The sequence below is a fragment of the Erinaceus europaeus genome, chromosome 14, assembly GCF_950295315.1.
Source record: "Erinaceus europaeus chromosome 14, mEriEur2.1, whole genome shotgun sequence".
Taxonomy (NCBI): domain Eukaryota; kingdom Metazoa; phylum Chordata; class Mammalia; order Eulipotyphla; family Erinaceidae; genus Erinaceus; species Erinaceus europaeus.
The window spans coordinates 101,121,773-101,148,700 of record NC_080175.1 but is presented as its reverse complement, the minus strand read 5'-3'; the positions used below and the strand labels follow the sequence as shown (position 1 = coordinate 101,148,700).

Genomic DNA, 26,928 nt, shown 5'->3' with positions numbered 1-26,928 from the left:
GTGCTGGGTACTGACTGTAGTTGGGACAGAGGGCTACTGGGGGCTATAGGGCGGGCTACTGGGGTGCCGGGGGCTACTGGGGGCTATGGGGGGGCTACTGGGGGCTATGGGGGTGCTGGGGCTACTGGGGGCTGCCGGGGGCTACTGGGGGCTATTGGGGGCTATGGGGGGGTTCTGGGGCTACTGGGGGCTACCGGGGGCTACTGGGGGCTATAGGGCAGGCTACTGGGGGCTATGGGGGTGCTGGGGGTGCTGGGGGATATGGGGGTGCTGGGGGCTGCCGGGGGCTACTGGAGGCTATAGGGCGGGCTACTGGGGGCTATGGGGGTGCTGGGGGCTATGGGGGTGCTGGGGGCTATGGGGGTGCTGGGGCTACTGGGGGTGCTGGGGGCTGCCGGGGGCTACTGGAGGCTATAGGGCGGGCTACTGGGGGCTATGGGGCTGCTGGGGGCTATGGGGGTGCTGGGGGCTATGGGGGTGCTGGGGGCTACTGGGGGTGCTGGGGGCTGCTGGGGGCTATGGGGGTGCTGGGGGCTATGGGGGTGCTGGGGGCTATGGGGGTGCTGGGGCTACTGGGGGTGCTAGGGGCTGCTGGGGGCTATGGGGCTGCTGGGGGTTATGGGGGTGCTGGGGGCTATGGGGGTGCTGGGGGCTATGGGGGTGCTGGGGGCTACTGGGGTTTCCAGGGGCAACTGGGGGCTTCTGGGGGCTGTCGGGTGGCTGTTGGGGGCGGCCTATGGCCTTAGATCGGGCCAGACACTACAGGCTCGTTTTGCCGGCTTCTGTCTCTTGTTCTGTTTTTTTTTTTTTTTTTTTGCCAGAACCCTACTCAGCTCTGGCTTACAGTGGTGGGGATTGAACCTGGGACTCGGAGAGTCTCTGTAGAACCATTATGCTGTCTGCCCCACCCTTCTTTGTCTTGTCTTTCTCTCTCCTTCTCTCTCTTTCCCCCACTATTTCGTAACAGTTTTCAACAATTCTTTTTTTTTAATCTTTTTATTTATAAAGTAAAAATATTGACAAGACCATAGGAGAAGAGAGGTGTAACTCCACACAGCTCCCACCCCCAGAGCTCCCTGTCCCCTCCCCTCCATTGGAAACCCCCCTGTTCTTTATCCCTCTGGGAGCAAGGCCCAGATTCTCTATGGGGAGCAGAAGGTGGGAGCTCTGGCTTCTGTCACTGCTTCTCTGCTGGACATGGGTGTTGGCAGGTGGACCCACACCCCCAGCCTGTCTCTCTTCCTAGTGGGGCAACAGTTCTTTTAGGACAGTTTTGCTTGTTTGTCTGTTTAGAACCAGAGCCCTGCTCAGCTCTGGCTGATGGTGGTGCAGGGGATTGAACCTGGGACTTTGGAGCCTCACGCCTAAGAGTCTCTTTGCAGAACCATCATGCTGTCTCCCAGCCTCATTCTGTGGGTTTCCCTCAGCTTTGGGGGCTCAGGGATGTCTAGAACCTCGCAGCCACCCCTTCCTTTAAAAATATTTTTTTATTATCTTTACTTATTGGATAGGGACATCCAGAAATTGAGAGGGAAGGGGGGAGGATACAGAGAGGGAGAGAAAGACGTTTGGGAGGTGGTGTACTCAGTTAAGTGCACATAATACGAAGCACAAGGACCATGCAAGGACCTGGGTTCGAGCCCCCGGCTCCCCACCTGCAGGGGAGTCGCTTCACAGGCGGTGAAGCAGGTCTGCAGGTGTCTGTCTGTCTCTCCCCCTCTCTCTCACTCTCCTCTCTCCATTTCTCTCTGCCCTATCCAATAAAATGGGGAAAACGGCTGCCAGGAGCAGTGGGTTCGTAGTGTAGACACAGCTCCAGTGATAACTCTGGAGACAGCGAATAAATAAATAAATAAATAAATAAACAAACAAACAAAAGGAGAGGAGGAGAGACAGACACCTGCAACCCTGCTTCACCACTCGGGAAACTTCCCCTGCAGGTAGGGACCAGGGTCTTGAACCTGGGTCCTTGCGCACTGTAACATGTGCTCTCAGCCAGGTGCACCACCATCCAGGCCCCATATTATATATATAGTCTTTATTTGTTTACTGGATAGAAACAGTCAGAAATCGAGAGGGAAGGGGTCAGAGAGGGAGAGACAGGTCCTTGCTCGAACCTGGGCCCTTGCGCCTTGTGCCGTGTACTCAGCCAGGCGTGCCCCCGCCCGGCCCCTTCCCTCTCTTCTGAGGCTTCTCTTGGGGAGGGAGGGCCACCTCCCCGCTCACCCCGTGGCCTCCGCCCCAGGCTACATCAAGCGCCTGCGGTACTGTGAGTACCTGGGCAGGTACTTCTGCCAGTGCTGCCACGAGGACGCGCAGATGGCCGTCCCCAGCCGGATCCTGCACAGGTGGGACTTCAGCAGGTACAGCGTCAGCAACTTCTCCAAGGACCTGCTCCTCAAGATCTGGAACGACCCCCTCTTCAACGTGCAGGACGTCAACAGCGCCCTCTACAGGAAGGTGAAGCCGCTGGACCGCGTGCGGGTGAGCCCCCGAGAGCCCTCCACAGCCGCCTCCCTGCCCAGAGGGCCTCCCATGACCGCACTGCCTTCCTCTGCTGCTGCTTCTCCCCTGTCACCCTTGCCTCCCCCCTTCCTCCTCCTGATCTGCTTCATTCATTTCTCCAGGGGACGGGGAGCAGGCTTCAAGTGGGAGCCTCCTCCAGGATGCCCTGTGCTTGCCTGGCCCTGGGCGTCTAGACCACTGAGAACAATGGCAGCCAGAGCTCCCACCGCCTGCTCCCACACCGACCCTGGGTCCTTTCCCCAGAGTCCCCCAGAGGGATAAAGGACAGGGAAGCTTCCAGCGGAGGGGACGGGGCACGGAGCTCTGCTGCGGGAACCGTGTGGGACTGTCCCCTGTGACGTTACAGTCTCGTGAATCGTTATCAGATCGCCAATAAAGGGTTAACCACCAGTGCCGTGCATGGAGAGTAGGGACTCAGATGGGGATGCCCCATTCCAGAAGTCCGGCCGTGCGCGTGGCTTGGGCGGACGGCCTGCGGGGTCTCCTCTGACGCTCGGCTCGCTTGGAAGTGAACAGCTGAGTCCCGGGGGCGGACGTGGCTTCCTTGTCACGTGCACAGCTTCCTCCGCCCGCGTCTAAAGGTGCCATTGGCGTCCTGCCCCCGCCCACTCCCGCGTGTCCCTCTCCCCAGCTGCTGCGGGTCCAGCTGTGCCACATGAAGAACATGTTCAGGACCTGCCGGCTGGCCAGAGAGTGAGTCTCCGCGGAGCCCGGGGCTGCAGCCACGACGGTGCCTCAGACACATGCAGGCCTGGCACTTTCCTCTGCTTCCTTCTTTCTTTCTTTCTTTCTTTCTTTCTTTCTTTCTTTCTTTCTTTCTTTCTTTCTTTCTTTCTTTCTTTCTTTCTTGTTGGCTGGAGACAGAAATGTGCGGGAGGGGAGGGAGACAGACACCTGCAGTCCTGCTTCGCCTCTCGTGGTGCTGCCCTGCAGGCGGGGACCTGGGAGTACACTGGCCATGGGAAGTCACGCGGAAGCTTCCAGAAGCTCCCAGAGTGCTGAATGGGAGCCACGGCAGCTCCTGAGCACAGACCCTTCTCCTGACGGGCGGCAGCGGCTGCGTGCAGACGGGGCCTCTGTGCAGAGGAGAAGCAGGCAGCAGGAGGGTGTGGCTGGCTGCATGCTGACCACCCAGGACTCCTGCCGGGACCTTGATTCTTCCTGAAGCCTTCAGCTGTGCCCGTCAGCCCAGTGCTTGACACTAACACTCCTGCCCTTCCCTCTGCCCCTCTCCTCCTGCCCTTCCCTCTGCCCCGTTGTCTCCTGCCCTTCCCTCTGCCCCTCTCCTCCTGCCCTTCCCTCTGCCCCTCTCCTCCTGCCCTTCCCTCTGCCCCTCTCCTCTTGCCCTTCCCTCTGCCCCGTCGTCTCCTGCCCTTCCCTCTGCCCCGTTGTCTCCTGCCCTTCCCTCTGCCCCTCTCCTCCTGCCCTTCCCTCTGCCCCTCTCCTCCTGCCCTTCCCTCTGCCCCTCTCCTCCTGCCCTTCCCTCTGCCCCTCTCCTCCTGCCCTTCCCTCTGCCCCTCTCCTCCTGCCCTTCCCTCTGCCCCTCTCCTCCTGCCCTTCCCTCTGCCCCTCTCCTTCTGCCCTTCCCTCTGCCCGTCGTCTCCTGCCCTTCCCTCTGCCCCTCTCCTCCTGCCCTTCTCTCTGCCCGTCGTCTCCTGCCCTTCCCTCTGCCCCTCTCCTCCTGCCCTTCTCTCTGCCCGTCGTCTCCTGCCCTTCCCTCTGCCCGTCGTCTCCTGCCCTTCCCTCTGCCCCTCTCCTCCTGCCCTTCTCTCTGCCCCGTCGTCTCCTGCCCTTCCCTCTGCCCCGTCGTCTCCTGCCCTTCCCTCTGCCCGTCGTCTCCTGCCCTTCCCTCTGCCCCGTCGTCTCCTGCCCTTCCCTCTGCCCCGTCGTCTCCTGCCCTTCTCTCTGCCCGTCGTCTCCTGCCCTTCCCTCTGCCCCGTCGTCTCCTGCCCTTCCCTCTGCCCCGTCGTCTCCTGCCCTTCCCTCTGCCCGTCGTCTCCTGCCCTTCCCTCTGCCCCGTCGTCTCCTGCCCTTCCCTCTGCCCCTCTCCTCCTGCCTTTCCCTCTGCCCCTCTCCTCCTGCCCTTCCCTCTGCCCCATCTTCTCCTGCCCCATCTCTCCTCCCTTCTCTGCAGGCTTCTGGACTCCTTTGATGTGGTCCCTGGCCACCTGACGGAGGACCTGCACCTGTACTCACTGAGTGACCTGACGGCCACCCGGAAGGGGGAGCTGGGGCCCCGGCTGGCGGAGCTCACCCGGTTGGGGGCTGCCCACGTGGAGCGGTGCATGGTAGGGCGCCCACCCGCTCTGAGCCCTTGGAGGGGAGCCGAGGTCCCGGCCATGCAGCTCTAGAAGCTGAGTGACCTTGGGCTCTGTGAGGGGCTGGGCCCTGCCCTGTCCCTGTCCCTGTCCGTTTCCCTGTCCCTGATGGAGCTGGGCCCAGGTTGAAAACTCTATTTGCTGCCGGGAGGTGGTGCATTAGGTGAAGCGCACAGAGTACGTTCCAAGCTCAGGAACAGCACAAGGATCCGGGGTCAATCAAAAAGAAAATAATGGGAAAAGAAAGAAAGTAAGTCCTGAGCTCAAGGACCCAAGCAAGGACCCGGGTTCGAGCCCCCGGTCCCCACCTGCAGGGGGAAGCTTCACGAGTGGTGAAGCAGGGCTGCAGGTGTCTGTCTGTCTCTCTCCCTCTCCACCTCCTTTCCTCTCTCAATTTGTCTCTGTCCTATCCAATAAAATGGAGAAAATGGCCACTAGGAGCAGTGGATTTGTAGTGCTGGCACTGAGTACCAGAGACAACCCAGGAGAGAGAGAGAGAGAAGTAAAGAAAGAAATAAAACAAGGGCAACAAAAGGGAATAAATAAATAAACAAATATAAAAAAGACAGAGAAATTGAGAGGGGCGGGGAAGATAGAGAGAGACAGAGAGACACCTGCAGCCCTGCCTCACCACTCGTGAAGCTTCCCCCGCAGCACTGGTACTCGCGTGGGGCCTCTCAGCAGAGCTAAGCTGCACTGGCCTTCCATGTTAGCTCTAGTGACTAAGGACAGGAAAGACCAGCAGACCCTTTGGTCGCAAACGATCTGTTTGTTGTACAGAAGCCAGGGCTTAAGGAGCAGGAGGGCACAAAGGACATTTTTCACATGTGGCGATAAGGGTGGGCTTTGAAGGTCGGAAGCCTCGCGGTGAAGGTTCTAGGGAGTGAAGAGAATTGATCGTGGTCAGGAGGAGTTCCGGAGTGGTTGGTGGCGAGGAGAAGCAGACAGAGAGGAGCCTGGGAGGCAGAGAGGTGAGACAGAGGAGTTAGACCAAAGTGGAGGAGGGTGAAGGAACAGGAAGGGGAGCCTTCTGGTCACGGCAGGATGGTGCTATGTGGAGTGTGTGTGATCACAGCAGCTGAACTACACTGAACTTCAAGCAGGCAAACCATTTGGTCCGGAACAAGGAAGTGAGTTAAGTGTTAGGGGGTGTAGCTTCCTGTGACGCCTGGGAGACTGACAAGGGGAAACTGAGTCAGGAAAGCTTTTCCCTCCATGCTCGACCCCTGAAGGGAGAGGCTGATGGCGGGGTGTCTTTTCAGACCTCCCTCTTTAGGATGTCAGGGCGTCCCCCAGGCTCTACCATGCTTTACTCTCCCTCTCTCCCCCCTCCTCTCTCAATTTCTCTCTCTCCTCTCCAATAAAATGGATAAAACGGCCTCCAGGAGCAGTGGGTTTGTTGTGCCAGCACGGAGCCCCAGCAAGAACCCAGGAGGCAAAATAGAATAATAGTAACAGGGCATTGGGCGTTGGCAGTACCCTGGGGCAGCAGGCGACACTGAGCAGATTTTCACCTCAGGGTTGTCACAGTGGGGAGAAGCCAGGTCGGATCAGTGGTGAGGCCCTTCTGGCTTTGTCACCGTCGTCGCCGTGGCAGGGAGAGGCCTCCCCTGGGTCCGCCTCAGGCCCACTGTGAAGGGAGGAGGCTGACCAGCCTCCACGGCCACTCTCGTTTGCTTTAGGGTCAGTGAAAAGCGTCTCCCAAGCTCCCTAGAAATGCCCGCCTCAGTGTCTTGGTACATCAGCGTATCAGGCGTTCACAGATGCTGGTTTGGAGTTTCTGATTCCCGAATGTGCTCGGTGCGTGTTCCCACGAGTCCCACAGTGAGAGCTGACCGTGGGCCCAGGCAGAGCCCCGCGCAGCTGGAGCCTCCTCACGGCTGGGTGTCCTTTTGCAGACTAGCCTTGCCCTCCGTCTGATCATCCCGCGTTGAGCTGTCTGGCGGCGATGAAAGGCCAGAGGTCGCTGTCTCGCTGGCCCCCAGCTGTCTGAGTCAGCTGCCGTCTGCCTGTGTCCATCTGCTTCCCGTCCACTGGGACCTCATGCACACCCGATTCCCCTGCTCCTCCTGGCTCCCCCCTGTTTCCTTTTAAGTAATTAATCAAACATTTAAAAGAGGGACAGTGCTGCCCTGATTAAACACACCTGTCACCATGCCTAAAGACGGGGTTTCCAGCCCCGGCCCCATCCGCAGGGGGAGAGCTTCACGAGTGGTGAGGCGGGGCTGCAGGGGTCACTCTTTTTCTTCCTCCAGGGCTGTCACTGGGGCTCGGTGTCGGCACTACAAACCCACTGCTCCTGGCGATCAGTTTTTCCATGTTATTGGACAGAACAGAGAGAAATTGAGAGAGGAGGGGGAGATAGAGAAGGAGAGAAAGACAGACGCCTGCAGACCTGCTTCACCGCTTGTGAAGCTTCCTTCCAACAGTTGGGGAGCTGGGGACTCGAACCCAAATCCTTGTGTGGGTGTTTGTGCTTAGTACTGTGTGTGCTTGACTGGGCACGCCACCGCCCAGTCCTCAGTCGTCTGTTCTGCCTGTCTGTCTCTCCATTCTCTTTCGACTTCTCTGTCTCTATCCAACCAGTCAGTCGATCTTTGTTTTAGGTGATGAATTGTTTTGCTGTTGGGTTACTGCAGGACTTGATGTTTGCATGACTCCCAGGAGCCACTGTGTTTTTAGAGTGAGGCACAGAGAATGATGGAGAGGGAGAGAGAGACAGAGAGGAGAGACACCAGCATCTCCCTGCTGCTGAAGCTGCCCCTGCCCGAGGTAGGGAAACGGGTCCTCATGCCTGGTGACTTGTGCACCTATAGGCTGAGCCACCGTCCGGCCCCTTTGGGGTGTGTGAGGGCCTGTGTGCGCGTGTGTGTGTGCGTGAGTGTGTCTGTGTGAGTATCTGTGTGCGTGTGTCTGTGTATGTACATGTGAGTGTCTGCGTGAGTGTGTCTGTGTGTGTGCATGTGTCAGTGTGTGTGCATGCGTCTCTGTGTGTGTACGTGTCTGTGTGTGCATGTGTCTCTGTGTGTGCGTGTCTGTGTGTGTCTGTGTGTGCATGTGTCTGTGTACATATGTGTGTGCGTGTGTCTTGAGTGCGTGTCTGAGTGTGTGTGCATATGAGTGAGTGTGTGTACATGTGTGTGCATTTGTGCATGCGTGCACGTGCGAGTGTGTGTGTGCGTTTGTGTGCGTGTGTGTGGAGAGGCTGTAGAGCGAGGAGTGACATCACAGGCTAGTCGTGCCTTGGTCTCCGAGTGGCTCCTGTGTGACACCCAGGGAGCAGGGTCCTCAGCCTGGGTGGGTGGGCAGCCTACGAGGTGACCTATTTCTGGCCCTGCAGTTCCTGTTCAAACCATGAAGTCATCACCCAGACGGGGTTTCTGACTTAGGAACCCTTTGTGGAACCCTTCCGTTTCTCGTTTCCTCTTTCTTTCTTATTTATTTATTTATTTATTTTCCTTGTTGTTTAACATTGTTGTGGTTATTATTGCCGTCGTTGTTGGATAGGACAGAGAGACATGGAGAGAGGAGGGGAAGACAGAGAGGGGGAGAGACAGACAGACACCTGCAGACCTGCTTCACCGCCTGGGAAGCGACTCCCCTGCAGGTGGGGAGCCGGGGGCTCGAACCGGGATCCTTACGCCGGTCCTGGCGATTTGCGCCACTTGCGCCTAACCCGCTGCGCCACCGCCCGGCTCCCTCGTTTCCTCTTTTTAATCATCTTTTTATTTCTTTCTTGTCAGATAGAGACAGAAGTTAAGAGGGAGAGGGTAGACAGAAAGAGGGAGACAGACACTTGCAGCCCAGCTTCACCGCTTGTGAAGCTGCCCCTGTCGTGGGGACCGGGGACTTGAACCCGGGGCCTTGCGCGCTGTGACGTGAGCGCCGCCGCCCGGCCCTTCCTCTTTCCGTCTCTTGGCTGTGGTGTCTTGGGCTCCCTCCTCTCTTGCCGGCAGCTTGCAGCCCCGTCCCCCGGCCCAGCCCGGCCCTCCCTTGACTGGGTCTCAGATGAGCCCCCGGCTCCCCAGGAGGCAGCTCCCGCTGCTCTCCCCTCCCCCGGCCGGTGCCCACCGTGCGCCAGTTCCCGGGGGCCGGCCCTCACCCGCGCCTGTCCCCTCGCCCCCAGCTCTGCCAAGCCAAGGGCTTCATCTGCGAGTTCTGTCAGAATGAGGACGACGTCATCTTTCCTTTCGAGCTGCAGAAGTGCCGGACGTGTGAAGGTGGGCGTGGGTGCTTTCTGTCTCTTTCCTTCTCTGGGTCTCCCTCCTCTCAGTTTCTGTTTTTATCCAATAAGGAGGAAAGTGACTTAAGAGGGTGTGGCCAGGTGGTGGCGCAGCTGGTGAAGCGCACACGCCACAGTGCCCCGGAGCCGCCCTGGGGAGGACGCCGACAGTGTAGAGCCTGCTCCCTCAGAGCTTGCTTCAAGCCGGTAGAGGGATTTACTTGTAGCTTGAGATAACAGAGCCCTCTCTCTCTCTCTCTCTCTCCCTCTCTCTCTCCCTCTCCCTCCCTCTCTCCCCCCTCTCTCCCCCCTCTCCCCTGCCCCGACAGAGTGTAAAGCCTGCTACCACAAAGCTTGTTTCAAGTCTGGAAGCTGCCCCCGGTGCGAGCGTCTGCAGGCCCGGCGCGAGCTGCTCGCCAAGCAGAGCCTGGAGTCCTGTATGTCCGACTACGAGGAAGAGCTCACGGAGGCCTCGGCCCTGGAGGCCACCTGAGGAGGCCACGTGACGCAGACCTGAGCCACCCTCCCAAGGACTTTCCCCGCTTGGCCTTTTTAAAATATACCTGCCATTATTATATTTTTTTTGACTTGCCTGATGTCCACAGAGAATCAGCTTTGCTAGGTTGGAGGCATCCATCCTGTTTCGAGAATGTGGAGACGCAGTTATCTCCATCAGATGTGACGCTTGGGCCTCCTGTGAAACCCACAGTGCCTCTGTCAGAGGAAGAGACAATGTGGCCCACTCCTCAGACACCCACACTAATATCACCCCTCACACACCCATGTCTCCTCCTCACACACTAAATCTCCCCCTCACACACCCACGTCTCCTCCTCAGACACCCACATCTCCTCACATACTACGTCTTCCCCCTCACACAGCCATGTCTCCTCGTCATACACTGTTTTCCCCTCACACACCCACATCTCCTCACACACGTCTCCTCCTCACACTCCCACGTCTCCTCCTTACACACCCACGTCTCCTCCTCACATACCCACATCTCCTCTTCACATTCCCACGTCTCCTCCTCACACACCCATGTCTCCTCCTCACACACCCACGTCTCCTCACACACCCACATCTCCTCCTCACACTCCCACGTCTCCTCCTCACACACCTGTGTCTCCTCCTCACACTCCCACGTCTCCTCCTCACACACCCACGTCTCCTCACACTCCCACATCTCCTCCTTACACACCCACGTCTCCTCCTCACATACCCACATCTCCTCTTCACATTCCCACGTCTCCTCCTCACACAGCCATGTCTCCTCCTCACACACCCACGTCTCCTCACACACCCATATCTCCTCCTCACACTCCCACGTCTCCTCCTCACACACCCACATCTCCTCCTCACACTCCCACGTCTCCTCCTCACACACCCACATCTCCTCCTCACACTCCCACGTCTCCTCCTCACACACCCATGTCTCCTCCTCACACACCCACGTCTCCTCACACACCCACGTCTCCTCCTCACACTCCCACGTCTCCTCCTCACACACCCACGTCTCCTCCTCACACTCCCACGTCTCCTCCTCACACACCTGTGTCTCCTCCTCACACTCCCACGTCTCCTCCTCACACTCCCACGTCTCCTCCTCACACACCCACGTCTCCTCCTCACACACCCACGTCTCCTCCTCACACACCCACGTCTCCTCCTCACACTCCCACGTCTCCTCCTCACACTCCCACGTCTCCTCCTCACACACCTGTGTCTCCTCCTCACACTCCCACGTCTCCTCCTCACACTCCCATGTCTCCTCCTCACACACCCATGTCTCCTCCTCACACACCCACATCTCCTCCTCACACTCCCACGTCTCCTCCTCACACACCCACGTCTCCTCCTCACACTCCCATGTCTCCTCCTCACACACCTGTGTCTCCTCCTCACACTCCCACGTCTCCTCCTCACACTCCCACGTCTCCTCCTCACACACCCACGTCTCCTCCTCACACACCCACGTCTCCTCACACACCCACGTCTCCTCCTCACACACCTGTGTCTCCTCCTCACACTCCCACGTCTCCTCCTCACACACCCACGTCTCCTCACACTCCCACGTCTCCTCCTCACACACCTGTGTCTCCTCCTCACACTCCCACGTCTCCTCCTCACACACCTGTGTCTCCTCACACTCCCACATCTCCTCCTCACACTCCCACGTCTCCTCCTCACACACCCACGTCTCCTCCTCACACTCCCACGTCTCCTCACATACCCACATCTCCTCCTCACACTCCCACGTCTCCTCCTCACACACCTGTGTCTCCTCCTCACACTCCCACGTCTCCTCCTCACACTCCCACGTCTCCTCCTCACACACCCATGTCTCCTCCTCACACACCCACATCTCCTCCTCACACCCACATCTCCTCCTCACACTCCCACGTCTCCTCCTCACACACCCACGTCTCCTCCTCACACTCCCACGTCTCCTCCTCACACACCCACGTCTCCTCCTCACACTCCCACGTCTCCTCCTCACACTCCCACGTCTCCTCCTCACACACCCACGTCTCCTCCTCACACACCCACGTCTCCTCCTCACACACCTGTGTCTCCTCCTCACACTCCCACGTCTCCTCCTCACACACCCACGTCTCCTCACACTCCCACGTCTCCTCCTCACACACCTGTGTCTCCTCACACTCCCACGTCTCCTCCTCACACACCCGTGTCTCCTCCTCACACACCTGTGTCTCCTCCTCACACTCCCACATCTCCTCCTCACACTCCCACGTCTCCTCCTCACACACCCACATCTCCTCCTCACACTCCCACGTCTCCTCACATACCCACATCTCCTCACATTCCCACGTCTCCTCCTCACACACCCATGTCTCCTCCTCACACACCCACATCTCCTCACACACCCACGTCTCCTCCTCACACACCCACGTCTCCTCCTCACACACCCACATCTCCTCACATACCCGTGTCTCCTCCTCACACACCTGTGTCTCCTCCTCACACACCCACATCTCCTCACACACCCACGTCTCCTCCTCACATACCCACATCTCCTCACACACCCACGTCTCCTCCTCACACACCCACATCTCCTCCTCACACACCCACATCTCCTCACACACACACACGTCTCCTCCTCACACACCCACGTCTCCTCACACACCCACGTCTCCTCCTCACACTCCCACGTCTCCTCCTCACACACCCACGTCTCCTCCTCACACACCCACGTCTCCTCCTCACATACCCACATCTCCTCACACACACACGTCTCCTCCTCACACACTCACGTCTCCTCCTCACACACCCACATCTGCTCACACTCCCACGTCTCCTCATATACCCACATCTCCTCACACTCCCACGTCTCCTCCTCACACTCCCACGTCTCCTCCTCACACTCCCATGTCTCCTCCTCACACTCCCACGTCTTCCCACTGGACTGCATCTTGTACATCTCAACTGTGTCACCATTATTTGCTGTTATTTGCTTTTGTTTTAGTTCAGTGTTGAGCCAGGCTTTTTGTTTTGTTTTTCCTACTCAGACCTTTACTATTGGAACAGCAGGACCGAGTGTCCTCTCCCTCCCTCTCCCTCTCTCTCTCCCTCTCCCTTCCTCTCTCCCTCTCCCTCTCTCTCTCCCTCACCCTCTCCCTCTCTCTCCCTCTCTCTCTCTCTCTCTCCCTCTCTCTCTCCCTCTCCCTCTCTCTCTCTCTCTCCCTCTTCCTCTCCCTCTCTCTCTCCCTCTCTCTCTGTCTCTCTCTCTCTCCATCTCCCTCTTCCTCTCCCTCTGTCTCTCTCCCTCTGCCTCTCTCTCTCCCTCTCTCCTTCTCTCTCCCTCTCCCTCCCTCTCTCCTTCCTTCTCCTCTGTCCTTCCCTCCCTCCCCGCCTGGAATAATGTCAGAGGAAAGCACTGCCTCCTAGGCATTCTGCCCAGCGTGTCGCTATTTTATCAGGGATCCAGTGATGATTCGCACAGTCACAAGATGGCGGAGGACATCTCCACACGGTCCCACCACCAGAGTTCTGTGTCCCCAGCCCCTCCACTGGAAGCTGCAGTGCCTGGAAGTCCCCAGGACACATGGTGAGGGCGTCTGCCCATGGAGGGCAGGGTGGTGTCATGGTAGTGTCTGCAGCTTGGTGGTCTCATCATCTTTTTTTCCACATTACTTGTTTTAGCGCGTGCACACGCACACGCACACGCACACACCCCTACCTTAGTTGTAAAATGTCTTTTTTGGCAGGACTGCTTGTTGTTTGTGGTGCTGAGTTTTTGGAGCTGTTGACCGCCACACGTAAACCCCTTCTTGGGGGTGGGATCCTGCATGGGCAGCACTTGTGTTCTGGGACTGCGAGCCTTTGGGCCTCCTGTCTACTGAATAACCTGGTCTGGGCGGCGCTGTCCACGTAGGCCGAACGGGAAGTTACACGTGGTCCGTGGGGCTCACGGGAGGCTCGGGGCAGAGGTGGGGCCGGGGCGAGGCCCCGCCAGGTCGGGGGGTGAGGGGCTGTGTCCCGCCACCCAGACGGGAACTCTCCTCCAGCGGCCAGGCTGGCGGCGGGATGCTTCCTGCTCGCTCGAGGGACTGTCGTGGCTCGCTTCTGCGGAACTCGGTCTCACCGCAGCCCACTCCTCAGATCCAGGCTCGGGTCCTAAGACACCTCAGTGAATGATGCACGGCACTCCCGGCTCCATGACATCCAGCCCCTGACTCAAGTCCCCGCACCGGAGGAGAGAAACTCCCACCATCTGGCCTCTTCGCTGCTGCCCACGTCGGCGAGGGGTGGAGATGTCAGACTGTTGCCGGGGCTGAGGCCGGCTCTCACGTCTTCCCCCATCTCCCCTAACCCACCCCTTCAGAATGGACGCCTCTTTCCATGACCCCGACGCTGCCCTCCCCACTGACCAAATGCCCGTTCACTCAGCTGAGAGCAGGGACATGGGAGAGAGGACGGGATATTTCAGAAGCACTTTGCAACTTAGCAGTATGGTAAAATCCCCTGCCGTCATGAGGGGAAGCACGGAATGGGCTGAAAAGAGCCCCTTCGGAACAACTGGGAGGACGGAAGTGTTCCTGTAAGTAGAGAGAAACGTTGCTTAGAAGCTGGAGACAGTCCAAGATGTTGCGGAGTAGCGGAGAGCAAATCTTCCCCACGTGTACGAGGCTGCGGCTGACGGTCTCTGCCACGGCTGTGAAACCTGGTGGGCTCACGTGAAAGGAGCCAGAGTCTGAACAGGGCCGTTCTGCGTGAGTGACTTGCTTCTGAGCTGGACCACTGGTCTAGTCCCTGTGCAGCTAACAGCTCACTGTCTATTCCTAAATGAAGCAGATGAAATCCTGCTTTCTCTTTCCCTCCCTGACTCTGGGGAAACAGTACCGAGTGTGTACAGTACAACAGTCGTGTCTGGAACCCAAAGGCTTCTGTGCTGTGCACACATCTGGACATGGCAGACCTGGGGGTTCACTGCGGAGTGTGTGGCCCCAAGCAAGCCTCTTCCCTGTTCTGAATTTCTCTTTGTTCATGTGTGAAGACTTTGTAGCCACAACCTTGAGCCAGATTATGCAGATCTCACCATGTAGCATCATGAGTCCCCGAGGGCGTCCTGGTCCAAAAAACTCCTCGAAATTCCATGTAGGGTGCTTCTGACGGTCCTGCTGGATTGCTGCAGGCACCCATTTTTAAAAACATCTTCCCATCAAAGAAAGAATCAAATCAGGAGGGTAGAACTAACCACGTGTCCCCATTCTTGGGGACTGCCAGGGTACTGGAGAATGCTCCTCAAGTTAGAGTAGTCCTTCTCCGCGGGAAACAGAGGAAGTCCAGAAAGTCCCAGGGAAATCTCCGTGCATCTCCCAAGCTCTATGATCACGGTCATAAGGAACCAAAGTGTGGCCCAGAGAAAAATGTTCCAGAGTCAGAGAAACTGTCTCATGAAGAAAGACTAGAGGCTTTGGGAAACCTCATCATAAGTAGAAAGGCAGCCTGTGGCGGATGGGTAGCCAAATTTACTTAACTGGGGGATGGGCAGGTTAGGTCCCACGTCGGTTGGGCGGCATATGCCAGTCCCTGTTCAGGGCGCCATTATGCCGGGCTAGCTTCGCAGGCAGGAGAGAGATGACCAGGGACTCATGGCTGAGTGGTACGCAGTTCAGTCTTTATTCATGTGGAACACAGCCCAATCTAAGCTCTCTCTAATCACAATCCTGTCCTTTATATCCTGAGGTCCAAAGAGGGTGTATGTAGAATAGGGGGTGGGGAGAAGGAAAAAGCTGCAAAACAGTGAGGATTAAACCAGTGCCCTGGAGGCAGGGTGGTGCTTAGTTAATAGTGTTATGTAAATAGATACAGTGTAAAACCACAGGGCAGTGCTTAGTTAAGCAGGATAAGAGACAGGCTTTAAGCAGGGGGGAGCTGGCTAACTGCCCAACAGTCGGGGCTCCCCTCAGGACTACACGGCCAGGCTGTGTGAACCAGGAGGTCAGGGCTCCCCTCAGAACTACACGCCAGGCTGTGTGAACCAGGAAGTCTGGGCTCTCCCCTCAGGACTACAAGGCCAGGCTGTGTGAACCAGGAGGTCAGGGCTCTCCCCTAGAGAGTACACGGCCAGGCTGTGTGAACCAGGAGGACAGGGCTCCCCTCGGGTCTACACAGCCAAGCTGTGTGAACCAGGAGGTCAGGGCTCTCCCCTAGGGAGTACACGGCCAGGCTGTGTGAACCAGGAGGACAGGGCTCCCCTCGGGTCTACACAGCCAAGATGTGTGAACCAGGAGGTCAGGGCTCCCCTCAGGGCTACACGGCCAGGCTGTGTGAACCAGGAAGGTGGGCTCCCCCGTGGCTACAGGGCCAAGCTTTGTGAACCAGGAGGTCAGGGCTCCCCTCAGAACTACACGGCCAGGCTGTGTGAACCAGGAGGACAGGGCTCCCCTCGGGTCTACACAGCCAAGATGTGTGAACCAGGAGGTCAGGGCTCCCCTCAGGGCTACACAGCCAGGCTGTGTGAACCAGGAAGGTGGGCTCCCCCATGGCTACAGGGCCAAGCTTTGTGAACCAGGAGGTCAGGGCTCCCCTCAGAACTACACGGCCAGGCTGTGTGAACCAGGAGGTCAGGGCTCCCCTCAGGACTACACGGCCAGGATGTGTGAAGCAGGAGGTCAGGGGTCTCCCCTCAGGACTACACAGCCAGGCTGTGTGAACCAGGAGGTCAGGGCTCCCCTCGGGAGTACACGGCCAAGCTGTGTAAACCAGGAGGTGAGGGCTCCACTCGAGAGTACACGGCCAGGCTGTGTGAACAAGGAGGTCAGGGTTCCCCTCGGGGCTACACGGCGATGCTGTGTGAACCAGGAGGTCAGGGCTACCCGGGCAGGCTGTGTGAACCAGGAGGTCATGGCTCCCTTCGGGGCTACACGGCCAGGCTGTGAACCAGGAGGTCAGGGCTCCACTCAGGCCTAAAGGGCTAGGCTGTGTGAACCAGGAGGTCAGGGCTCTCCTCAGGGCTCCACGGCATAGCTGTGTGAACCAGGAGTTCAGGGCTCCCCTTGGGACTACACAGCCAGGGTGTGTGAACCAGGAGGTCAGGGCTCCCCTCAGGGCTACACAGCCAAGCTGTGTGAACCAGGAGGTCAGGGCTCCCCTCGGGAGTACACGGCCAAGCTGTGTGAACCAGGAGGTGAGGGCTCCACTTGAGAGTACACGGCCAGGCTGTGTGAACAAGGAGGTCAGGGTTCCCCTCGGGGCTACACGGCGATGCTGTGTGAACCAGGAGGTCAGGGCTACCCGGGCAGGCTGTGTGAACCAGGAGGTCATGGCTCCCTTCGGGGCTACACGGCCAGGCTGTGAACCAGGAGGTCAGGGCTCCCCTCAGGCCTAAAGGGCTAGGCTGTGTGAACCAGGAGGTCAGGGCTCTCCTCAGGGCTCCACGGCATAGCTGTGTGAACAAGGAGTTCAGGGCTCCCCTCGGGAGTACACGGCCAGGGTGTGTGAACCAGGAGGTCAGGGCTCCACTCAGGGCTACACAGCCAGGCTGTGTGAACCAGGAGGTCAGGGCTTCCAAGGACTAAGCGGCCAGGCTGTGTGTACAAGGAGGTCAGGGTTCCCCTCGGGATAAACGGCGATGCTGTGTGAACCATGATGTCAGGGCTACAGGGCCCGGCTGTGTGAGCCAGGAGGTCGGGGCTCCCCTTAGGGCTACACGGCCAGGCTGTGTGAACCAGGAGGTCAGGGCTCCACTCGGGAGTACACGGCCAGGCTGTGTGAACCAGGAGGTCAGGGCTACACGGCCTGGCTTTGTGAACCAGGAGGTCAGGGCTCCCCTCAGGGATACATGGCCAGGCTGTGTGAACCAGAGGTCAGGGCTCTGGCTTCAGGTCTACACGGCCAATCTGTGTGAACCAGGATGTCAGGGCTCCCCTCAGGGCTATACGCCAGGCTGTGTGAACCAGGATGTCAGGGCTCTCGCCTCAGGGCTACACGGCCAGGCTGTGTGAACCAGGAGGTCAGGGCGCTCCCCTCAGGGCTTCACGGTCAACCTGTGTGAACCAGAAAGTCTTGGCTCTCCCCTCAGGACTACAAGGCCAGGCTGTGTGAACCAGGAAGTCAGGGCTCCCCTCATGGCTACACTGCTAAGCTGTGTGAACAACGAGGTCAGGCTACCCAAGGACTACACTGCCAGGCTGTGTGAACCAGTAGGTCAGTGCTCCCCTCGGGACTACACGGCGATGCTGTGTGAACCTGGATATCAGGGCTCCCCTCAGGGCTACACGGCCAAACTGTGTGAACCAGGAGGTTATGGCTCCCAAGGACTACACGGCCAGGCTGTCTGAACCAGGAGGTCAGGGCTCCACTCAGGACTACATGGCCAGGCTGTGTGAACCAGGAGGTCAGGGCTCCCCTCAGGACTACACGGCCAGGCTGTGTGAACCATTTGGTCAGGGCTCCCCTCAGGGCTACACGGCCAGGCTGTGTGAACCAGGAGGTCGGGACTCCCCTCAGGGCTACAGGGCCAGGCAGTGTGAACCAGGAGGTCAGGGCTACAGGGCCAGGCTGTGTGAACCAGGAGGTCGGGACTCCCCTCAGGGCTACAGGGCCAGGCTGTGTGAACCAGGAGGTCGGGACTCCCCTCAGGGCTATATGGCCAGGCTGTGTGAACCAGTAGGTCAGGGCTACAGGGCCAGGCTGTGTGAACGAGGAGGTCAGGGCTCCCCTCAGGGCTACAGGGCCAGGCTGTGTGAACCAGGAGGTCAGGGCTACTAGGCCAGGCTGTGTGAACCATGAGGTCAGTGTTCCCCTCAGGACTACACGGCCAGGCAGTGTGAACCAGGAGGTCAGGGCTACTAGGCCAGGCTGTGTGAACCATGAGGTCAGTGTTCCCCTCAGGACTACACGGCCAGGCAGTGTGAACCAGGAGGTCTGGGCTCCCCTCATGGCTACACGGCCAGGCTGTGTGAACCAGGAGTTCAGGGCTCCACTCGGGAGTACATGGCCAGGCTGTGTGAACCTGGTGGTCAGGGCTCCCCTCAGGGCTACACGGCCTGGCTTTGTGAACCAGGAGGTCAGGGCTCCTCTCAGGGCTACACGGCCAGGCTGTGTGAACCAGGAGGTCAGGGTTCCCCTCAGGACTACACGGCCAGGCAGTGTGAACCAGGAGGTCTGGGCTCCCCTCCGGGCTACACGGCCAGGCTGTGTGAACCAGTAGGTCGGGGCTCCCCTCAGGGCTACACGGCCAGGCTGTGTGAACCAGGAGGTCGGGGCTCCCCTTAGGGCTACACGGCCAGGCTGTGTGAAAAAGGAGGTCAGGGCTCCCCTCAGGACTACATGGCCAGGCTGTGTGAGCCAGGGGGTCAGGGCTCCTCTCAGGGCTACACGGCCAGGCTGTGTGAACCAGGGGGTCAGGGCTCCCCTCAGGGCTACTAGGCCAGGCTGTGTGAACCAGGGGGTCAGGGCTCCTCTCAGGGCTACACGGCCAGGCTGTGTGAACCAGGGGGTCAGGGCTCCCCTCAGGGCTACTAGGCCAGGCTGTGTGAACCAGGAGGTCAGGGCTCCCCTCAGGGCTACACAGCCAAGCTGTGTGAACCAGGAGGTGAGGGCTCCACTCGAGAGTACACGGCCAGGCTGTGTGAACAAGGAGGTCAGGGTTCCCCTCGGGACTAAACGGCGATGCTGTGTGAACCAGGATGTCAGGGCTCCCCTAGGGCTACAGGTCCAGGCTGTGTGAACCAGGAGGTCATGGCTCCGCTCGGGGCTACACGGCCAGGCTGTGAACCCGGAGGTCAGGGCTCCCATCAGGCCTAAAGGGCTAGGCTGTGTGAACCAGGAGGTCAGGGCTCTCCTCAGAGCTCCACGGCATGGCTGTGTGAACCAGGAGGTCAGGGCTCCCCTCAGGGATACATGGCCAGGCTGTGTGAACCAGAGGTCAGGGCTCTGGCTTCAGGTCTACACGGCCAATCTGTGTGAACCAGGATGTCAGGGCTCCCCTCAGGGCTATACGCCAGGCTGTGTGAACCAGGATGTCAGGGCTCTCGCCTCAGGGCTACACGGCCAGGCTGTGTGAACCAGGAGGTCAGGGCGCTCCCCTCAGGGCTTCACGGCCAACCTGTGTGAACCAGAAAGTCTTGGCTCTCCCCTCAGGACTACAAGGCCAGGCTGTGTGAACCAGGAAGTCAGGGCTCCCCTCATGGCTACACTGCTAAGCTGTGTGAACAACGAGGTCAGGCTACCCAAGGACTACACTGCCAGGCTGTGTGAACCAGAAGGTCAGTGCTCCCCTCGGGACTACACGGCGATGCTGTGTGAACCTGGATATCAGGGCTCCCCTCAGGGCTACACGGCCAAACTGTGTGAACCAGGAGGTTATGGCTCCCAAGGACTACACGGCCAGGCTGTGTGAACCAGGAGGTCAGGGCTCCCCTCAGGACTACACAGCCAGGCTGTGTGAACCAGGAGGTCAGGGCTCCCTTCAGGGCTACACGGCCAGGCTGTGTGAACCATTTGGTCAGGGCTCCCCTCAGGGCTACACGGCCAGGCTGTGTGAACCAGGAGGTCGGGACTCCCCTCAGGGCTACAGGGCCAGGCAGTGTGAACCAGGAGGTCGGGACTCCCCTCAGGGCTACAGGGCCAGGCTGTGTGAACCAGGAGGTCGGGACTCCCCTCAGGGCTACAGGGCCAGGCTGTGTGAACCAGGAGGTCAGGGCTACAGGGCCAGGCTGTGTGAACCAGGAGGTCGGGACTCCCCTCAGGGCTACAGGGCCAGGCAGTGTGAACCAGGAGGTCGGGACTCCCCTCAGGGCTATATGGCCAGGCTGTGTGAACCAGTAGGTCAGGGCTACAGGGCCAGGCTGTGTGAACGAGGAGGTCAGGGCTCCCCTCAGGGCTACAGGGCCAGGCTGTGTGAACCAGGAGGTCAGGGCTACTAGGCCAGGCTGTGTGAACCATGAGGTCAGTGTTCCCCTCAGGACTACACGGCCAGGCAGTGTGAACCAGGAGGTCAGGGCTACTAGGCCAGGCTGTGTGAACCATGAGGTCAGTGTTCCCCTCAGGACTACACGGCCAGGCAGTGTGAACCAGGAGGTCTGGGCTCCCCTCATGGCTACACGGCCAGGCTGTGTGAACCAGGAGTTCAGGGCTCCACTCGGGAGTACATGGCCAGGCTGTGTGAACCTGGTGGTCAGGGCTCCCCTCAGGGCTACACGGCCTGGCTTTGTGAACCAGGAGGTCAGGGCTCCTCTCAGGGCTACACGGCCAGGCTGTGTGAACCAGGAGGTCAGGGTTCCCCTCAGGACTACACGGCCAGGCAGTGTGAACCAGGAGGTCTGGGCTCCCCTCCGGGCTACACGGCCAGGCTGTGTGAACCAGTAGGTCGGGGCTCCCCTCAGGGCTACACGGCCAGGCTGTGTGAACCAGGAGGTCGGGGCTCCCCTTAGGGCTACACGGCCAGGCTGTGTGAAAAAGGAGGTCAGGGCTCCCCTCAGGACTACATGGCCAGGCTGTGTGAGCCAGGGGGTCAGGGCTCCTCTCAGGGCTACACGGCCAGGCTGTGTGAACCAGGGGGTCAGGGCTCCCCTCAGGGCTACTAGGCCAGGCTGTGTGAACCAGGGGGTCAGGGCTCCTCTCAGGGCTACACGGCCAGGCTGTGTGAACCAGGGGGTCAGGGCTCCCCTCAGGGCTACTAGGCCAGGCTGTGTGAACCAGGAGGTCAGGGCTCCCCTCAGGGCTACACAGCCAAGCTGTGTGAACCAGGAGGTGAGGGCTCCACTCGAGAGTACACGGCCAGGCTGTGTGAACAAGGAGGTCAGGGTTCCCCTCGGGACTAAACGGCGATGCTGTGTGAACCAGGATGTCAGGGCTCCCCTAGGGCTACAGGGCCAGGCTGTGTGAACCAGGAGGTCATGGCTCCGCTCGGGGCTACACGGCCAGGCTGTGAACCCGGAGGTCAGGGCTCCCCTCAGGCCTAAAGGGCTAGGCTGTGTGAACCAGGAGGTCAGGGCTCTCCTCAGAGCTCCACGGCATGGCTGTGTGAACCAGGAGGTCAGGGCTCCCCTCAGGGATACATGGCCAGGCTGTGTGAACCAGAGGTCAGGGCTCTGGCTTCAGGTCTACACGGCCAATCTGTGTGAACCAGGATGTCAGGGCTCCCCTCAGGGCTATACGCCAGGCTGTGTGAACCAGGATGTCAGGGCTCTCGCCTCAGGGCTACACGGCCAGGCTGTGTGAACCAGGAGGTCAGGGCGCTCCCCTCAGGGCTTCACGGCCAACCTGTGTGAACCAGAAAGTCTTGGCTCTCCCCTCAGGACTACAAGGCCAGGCTGTGTGAACCAGGAAGTCAGGGCTCCCCTCATGGCTACACTGCTAAGCTGTGTGAACAACGAGGTCAGGCTACCCAAGGACTACACTGCCAGGCTGTGTGAACCAGTAGGTCAGTGCTCCCCTCGGGACTACACGGCGATGCTGTGTGAACCTGGATATCAGGGCTCCCCTCAGGGCTACACGGCCAAACTGTGTGAACCAGGAGGTTATGGCTCCCAAGGACTACACGGCCAGGCTGTGTGAACCAGGAGGTCAGGGCTCCCCTCAGGACTACACAGCCAGGCTGTGTGAACCAGGAGGTCAGGGCTCCCTTCAGGGCTACACGGCCAGGCTGTGTGAACCATTTGGTCAGGGCTCCCCTCAGGGCTACACGGCCAGGCTGTGTGAACCAGGAGGTCGGGACTCCCCTCAGGGCTACAGGGCCAGGCAGTGTGAACCAGGAGGTCGGGACTCCCCTCAGGGCTACAGGGCCAGGCTGTGTGAACCAGGAGGTCGGGACTCCCCTCAGGGCTACAGGGCCAGGCTGTGTGAACCAGGAGGTCAGGGCTACAGGGCCAGGCTGTGTGAACCAGGAGGTCGGGACTCCCCTCAGGGCTACAGGGCCAGGCAGTGTGAACCAGGAGGTCAGGGCTCCCCTCAGGGCTACAGGGCCAGGCAGTGTGAACCAGGAGGTCAGGGCTACTAGGCCAGGCCCTGTGAACCATGAGGTCAGTGTTCCCCTCAGGACTACACGGCCAGGCAGTGTGAACCAGGAGGTCAGGGCTACTAGGCCAGGCTGTGTGAACTATGAGGTCAGTGTTCCCCTCAGGACTACACGGCCAGGCAGTGTGAACCAGGAGGTCTGGGCTCCCCTCATGGCTACACGGCCAAGCTGTGTGAACCAGGAGTTCAGACTCCACTCGGGAGTACATGGCCAGGCTGTGTGAACCAGGTGGTCAGGGCTCCCCTCAGGACTACACGGCCTGGCTTTGTGAACCAGGAGGTCAGGGCTCCTCTCAGGGCTACATGGCCAGGCTGTGTGAACCAGGAGGTCAGGGTTCCCCTCAGGACTACACGGCCAGGCTGTGTGAACCAGTAGGTCGGGGCTCCCCTCAGGGCTACATGGCCAGGCTGTGTGAACCAGGAGGTCGGGGCTCCCCTTAGGGCTACACGGCCAGGCTGTGTGAAACAGGAGGTCGGGGCTCCCCTCAGGACTACATGGCCAGGCTGTGTGAAACAGGAGGTCAGGGCTCCCCTCAGGGCTACTAGGCCAGGCTGTGTGAGCCAGGAGGTCAGGGTTCCCCTCAGGACTACACGGCCAGGCAGTGTGAACCAGGAGGTCTGGGCTCCCCTCAGGGCTACAGGGCCAGGCTGTGTGAACCTGGAGTTCAGGGCTCCACTCGGGAGTACACGGCCTGGCTGTGTGAGCCAGGACGTCAGGGTTCCCCTCAGGGCTACACGGCCATGCTGTGTGAACCAGTAGGTCAGGGCTACACGGCCAGGCTGTGTGAACCAGGAGGTCAGGGCTCCCCTCAGGGCTACACGGCCAGGCTGTGTGAACCAGGAGGTCAGGTCTCTCCCCTCAGGGCTCCACAGCCAGGCTGTGTGAACCAGGAGATCAGGTCTCTCCTCTCAGGACTACACAGCCAGGCTGTGTGAACCAGGAGGTCAGGTCTCTCCCCTCAGGGCTACACGGCCAGGCTGTGTGAACCAGGAGGTCAGGTCTCTCCTCTCAGGACTACGCGGCCAGGCTGTGTGAACCAGGAGGTCAGGTCTCTCCCCTCAGGACTACACGGCCAGGCTGTGTGAACCAGGTGGTCAGGTCTCTCCCCTCAGGGCTACACGGCCAGGCTGTGTGAACCAGGAGGTCAGGTCTCTCCTCTCAGGGGTACCCGGCCAGGCTGTGTGAACCAGGAGGTCAGGTCTCTCCTCTCAGGGCTACATGGTCAGGCTGTGTGAACCAGGAGGTCAGGTCTCTCCCCTCAGGGCTAAACGGCCAGGCTGTGTGAACCAGGAGGTCAGGTCTCTCCTCTCAGGACTACACAGCCAGGCTGTGTGAACCAGGAGGTCAGGCCTCTCCCCTCAGGGCTACACAGCCAGGCTGTGTGAACCAGGAGGTCAGGGCTCCCCTCGGGGCTACACGGCCAGGCTGTGTGAACCAGGAGGTCAGGGCTCCCCTCGGGGCTACATGGCCAGGCTGTGAACCAGGAGGTCAGGGCTCCCCTCGGGGCTACACGGCCAGGCTGTGTGAACCAGGAGGTCAGGTCTCTCCTCTCAGGACTACACAGCCAGGCTGTGTGAACCAGGAGGTCAGGTCTCTCCCCTCAGGGCTACACGGCCAGGCTGTGTGAACCAGGAGGTCAGGGCTCCCCTCGGGGCTACACGGCCAGGCTGTGAACCAGGAGGTCAGGGCTCCCCTCAGCCTACACAGCCAGGCTGTGTGAACCAGGAGGTCAGGGCTCCCCTCAGCCTACACAGCCAGGCTGTGTGAACCAGGAGGTCAGGTCTCTCCCCTCAGGGCTACAAGGTCAGGCTGTGTGAACCAGGAGGTCAGGGCTCCTCTCAGGGCTACAAGGTCAGGCTGTGTGAACCAGGAGTTCAGGGCTCCCCTCGGGGCTACACGGCCAGGCTTTGTGAACCAGGAGGTCAGGGCTTCCCTCAGGGATACACGGCCAGGCTGTGTGAACCAGGAGTTCAAGGCTCCCCTCATGGCTACACGGCCAGGCTGTGAACCAGGAGGTCAGGTCTCTCCTCTTAGGGCTACACGGCCAGGCTGTGTGAACCAGGAGGTCAGGTCTCTCCCCTCATGGCTACACGGCCAGGCTGTGTGAACCAGGAGGTCAGGGCTCCCCTCGGGGCTACACGGCCAGGCTGTGAACCAGGAGGTCAGGGTTCCCCTCAGGGCTACACGGCCAGGCTGTGTGAACCAGGAGTTCAGGGCTCCCCTCAGGGGTACCCGGCCAGGCTGTGTGAACCAGGAGGTCTGGTCTCTCCTCTTAGGGCTACATGGCCAGGCTGTGTGAACCAGGAGGTCAGGGTTCCCCTCAGGGCTACACGGCCAGGCTGTGTGAACCAGGAGTTCAGGGCTCCCCTCAGGGGTACCCGGCCAGGCTGTGTGAACCAGGAGGTCTGGTCTCTCCTCTTAGGGCTACATGGCCAGGCTGTGTGAACCAGGAGGTCAGGTCTCTCCCCTCAGGGCTACACGGCCAGGCTGTGTGAACCAGGAGTTCAGGGCTCCCCTCAGGGCTACAAGGCCAGGCTGTGTGAACCAGGAGCTCAGGTCTCTCCCCTCAGGGCTACAGGGCCAGGCTGTGTGAACCAGGAGTTCAGGGCTCCCCTCGGGGCTACACGGCCAGGCTGTGAACCAGGAGGTCAGGGCTCCCCTCAGCCTACACAGCCAGGCTGTGTGAACCAGGAGTTCAGGGCTCCACTCGGGAGTACATGGCCAGGCTGTGTGAACCAGGTGGTCAGGGCTCCCCTCAGGGCTACACGGCCTGGCTTTGTGAACCAGGAGGTCAGGGCTTCTCTCAGGGCTACATGGCCAGACTGTGTGAACCAGGAGGTCAGGGTTCCCCTCAGGACTACAGGGCCAGGCGGTGTGAACCAGGAGGTCTGGGCTCCCCTCAGGGCTACACGGCCAGGCTGTGTGAACCAGTAGGTCGGGGCTCCCCTCAGGGCTACACGGCCAGGCTGTGTGAACCAGGAGGTCGGGGCTCCCCTTAGGGCTACACGACCAGGCTGTGTGAAAAAGGAGGTCAGGGCTCCCCTCAGGACTACACGGCCAGGCTGTGTGAATCAGGGGGTCAGGGCTCCTCTCAGGGCTACACGGCCAGGCTGTGTGAACCAGGGGGTCAGGGCTACACGGCCAGGCTGTGTGAACCAGGGGGTCAGGGCTCCCCTCAGGGCTACTAGGCCAGGCTGTGTGAACCAGGAGGTCAGGGCTCCCCTCAGGGCTACACAGCCAAGCTGTGTGAACCAGGAGGTGAGGGCTCCACTCGAGAGTACACGGCCAAGGCTGTGTGAACAAGGAGGTCAGGGTTCCCCTCGGGACTAAACGGCGATGCTGTGTGAACCAGGATGTCAGGGCTCCCCTAGGGCTACAGGGCCAGGCTGTGTGAACCAGGAGGTCATGGCTCCGCTCGGGGCTACACGGCCAGGCTGTGAACCCGGAGGTCAGGGCTCCCCTCAGGCCTAAAGGGCTAGGCTGTGTGAACCAGGAGGTCAGGGCTCTCCTCAGAGCTCCACGGCATGGCTGTGTGAACCAGGAGGTCAGGGCTCCCCTCAGGGATACATGGCCAGGCTGTGTGAACCAGAGGTCACGGCTCTGGCTTCAGGTCTACACGGCCAATCTGTGTGAACCAGGATGTCAGGGCTCCCCTCAGGGCTATACGCCAGGCTGTGTGAACCAGGATGTCAGGGCTCTCGCCTCAGGGCTACACGGCCAGGCTGTGTGAACCAGGAGGTCAGGGCGCTCCCCTCAGGGCTTCACGGCCAACCTGTGTGAACCAGAAAGTCTTGGCTCTCCCCTCAGGACTACAAGGCCAGGCTGTGTGAACCAGGAAGTCAGGGCTTCCCTCATGGCTACACTGCTAAGCTGTGTGAACAACGAGGTCAGGCTACCCAAGGACTACACTGCCAGGCTGTGTGAACCAGTAGGTCAGTGCTCCCCTCGGGACTACACGGCGATGCTGTGTGAACCTGGATATCAGGGCTCCCCTCAGGGCTACACGGCCAAACTGTGTGAACCAGGAGGTTATGGCTCCCAAGGACTACACGGCCAGGCTGTGTGAACCAGGAGGTCAGGGCTCCCCTCAGGACTACACAGCCAGGCTGTGTGAACCAGGAGGTCAGGGCTCCCTTCAGGGCTACACGGCCAGGCTGTGTGAACCATTTGGTCAGGGCTCCCCTCAGGGCTACACGGCCAGGCTGTGTGAACCAGGAGGTCGGGACTCCCCTCAGGGCTACAGGGCCAGGCAGTGTGAACCAGGAGGTCAGGGCTACAGGGCCAGGCTGTGTGAACCAGGAGGTCGGGACTCCCCTCAGGGCTACAGGGCCAGGCTGTGTGAACCAGGAGGTCAGGGCTACACGGCCAGGCTG

The 26,928-nt window shown here is 60.0% G+C and overlaps 1 protein-coding gene across 4 annotated transcripts in view; it reads left to right on the top strand.

Moving 5' to 3' along the window:
- The window catches only part of RUBCN (rubicon autophagy regulator), a 74,178-nt gene extending 64,535 nt beyond the window's left edge, over positions 1-9,643 (top strand). For all 4 annotated transcript variants that reach the window (XM_060172226.1, XM_060172225.1, XM_060172224.1 and 1 more), the window contains 5 exons: positions 2,246-2,484; positions 3,158-3,219; positions 4,661-4,814; positions 8,971-9,064; positions 9,396-9,643. In XM_060172226.1, the coding sequence (XP_060028209.1) occupies positions 2,246-2,484; positions 3,158-3,219; positions 4,661-4,814; positions 8,971-9,064; positions 9,396-9,559 (713 nt within the window). In that variant the 3' untranslated portion in view covers positions 9,560-9,643. The remainder of the gene's footprint in view (positions 1-2,245; positions 2,485-3,157; positions 3,220-4,660; positions 4,815-8,970; positions 9,065-9,395) is intronic.
- Positions 9,644-26,928: the final 17,285 nt, after the last annotated feature.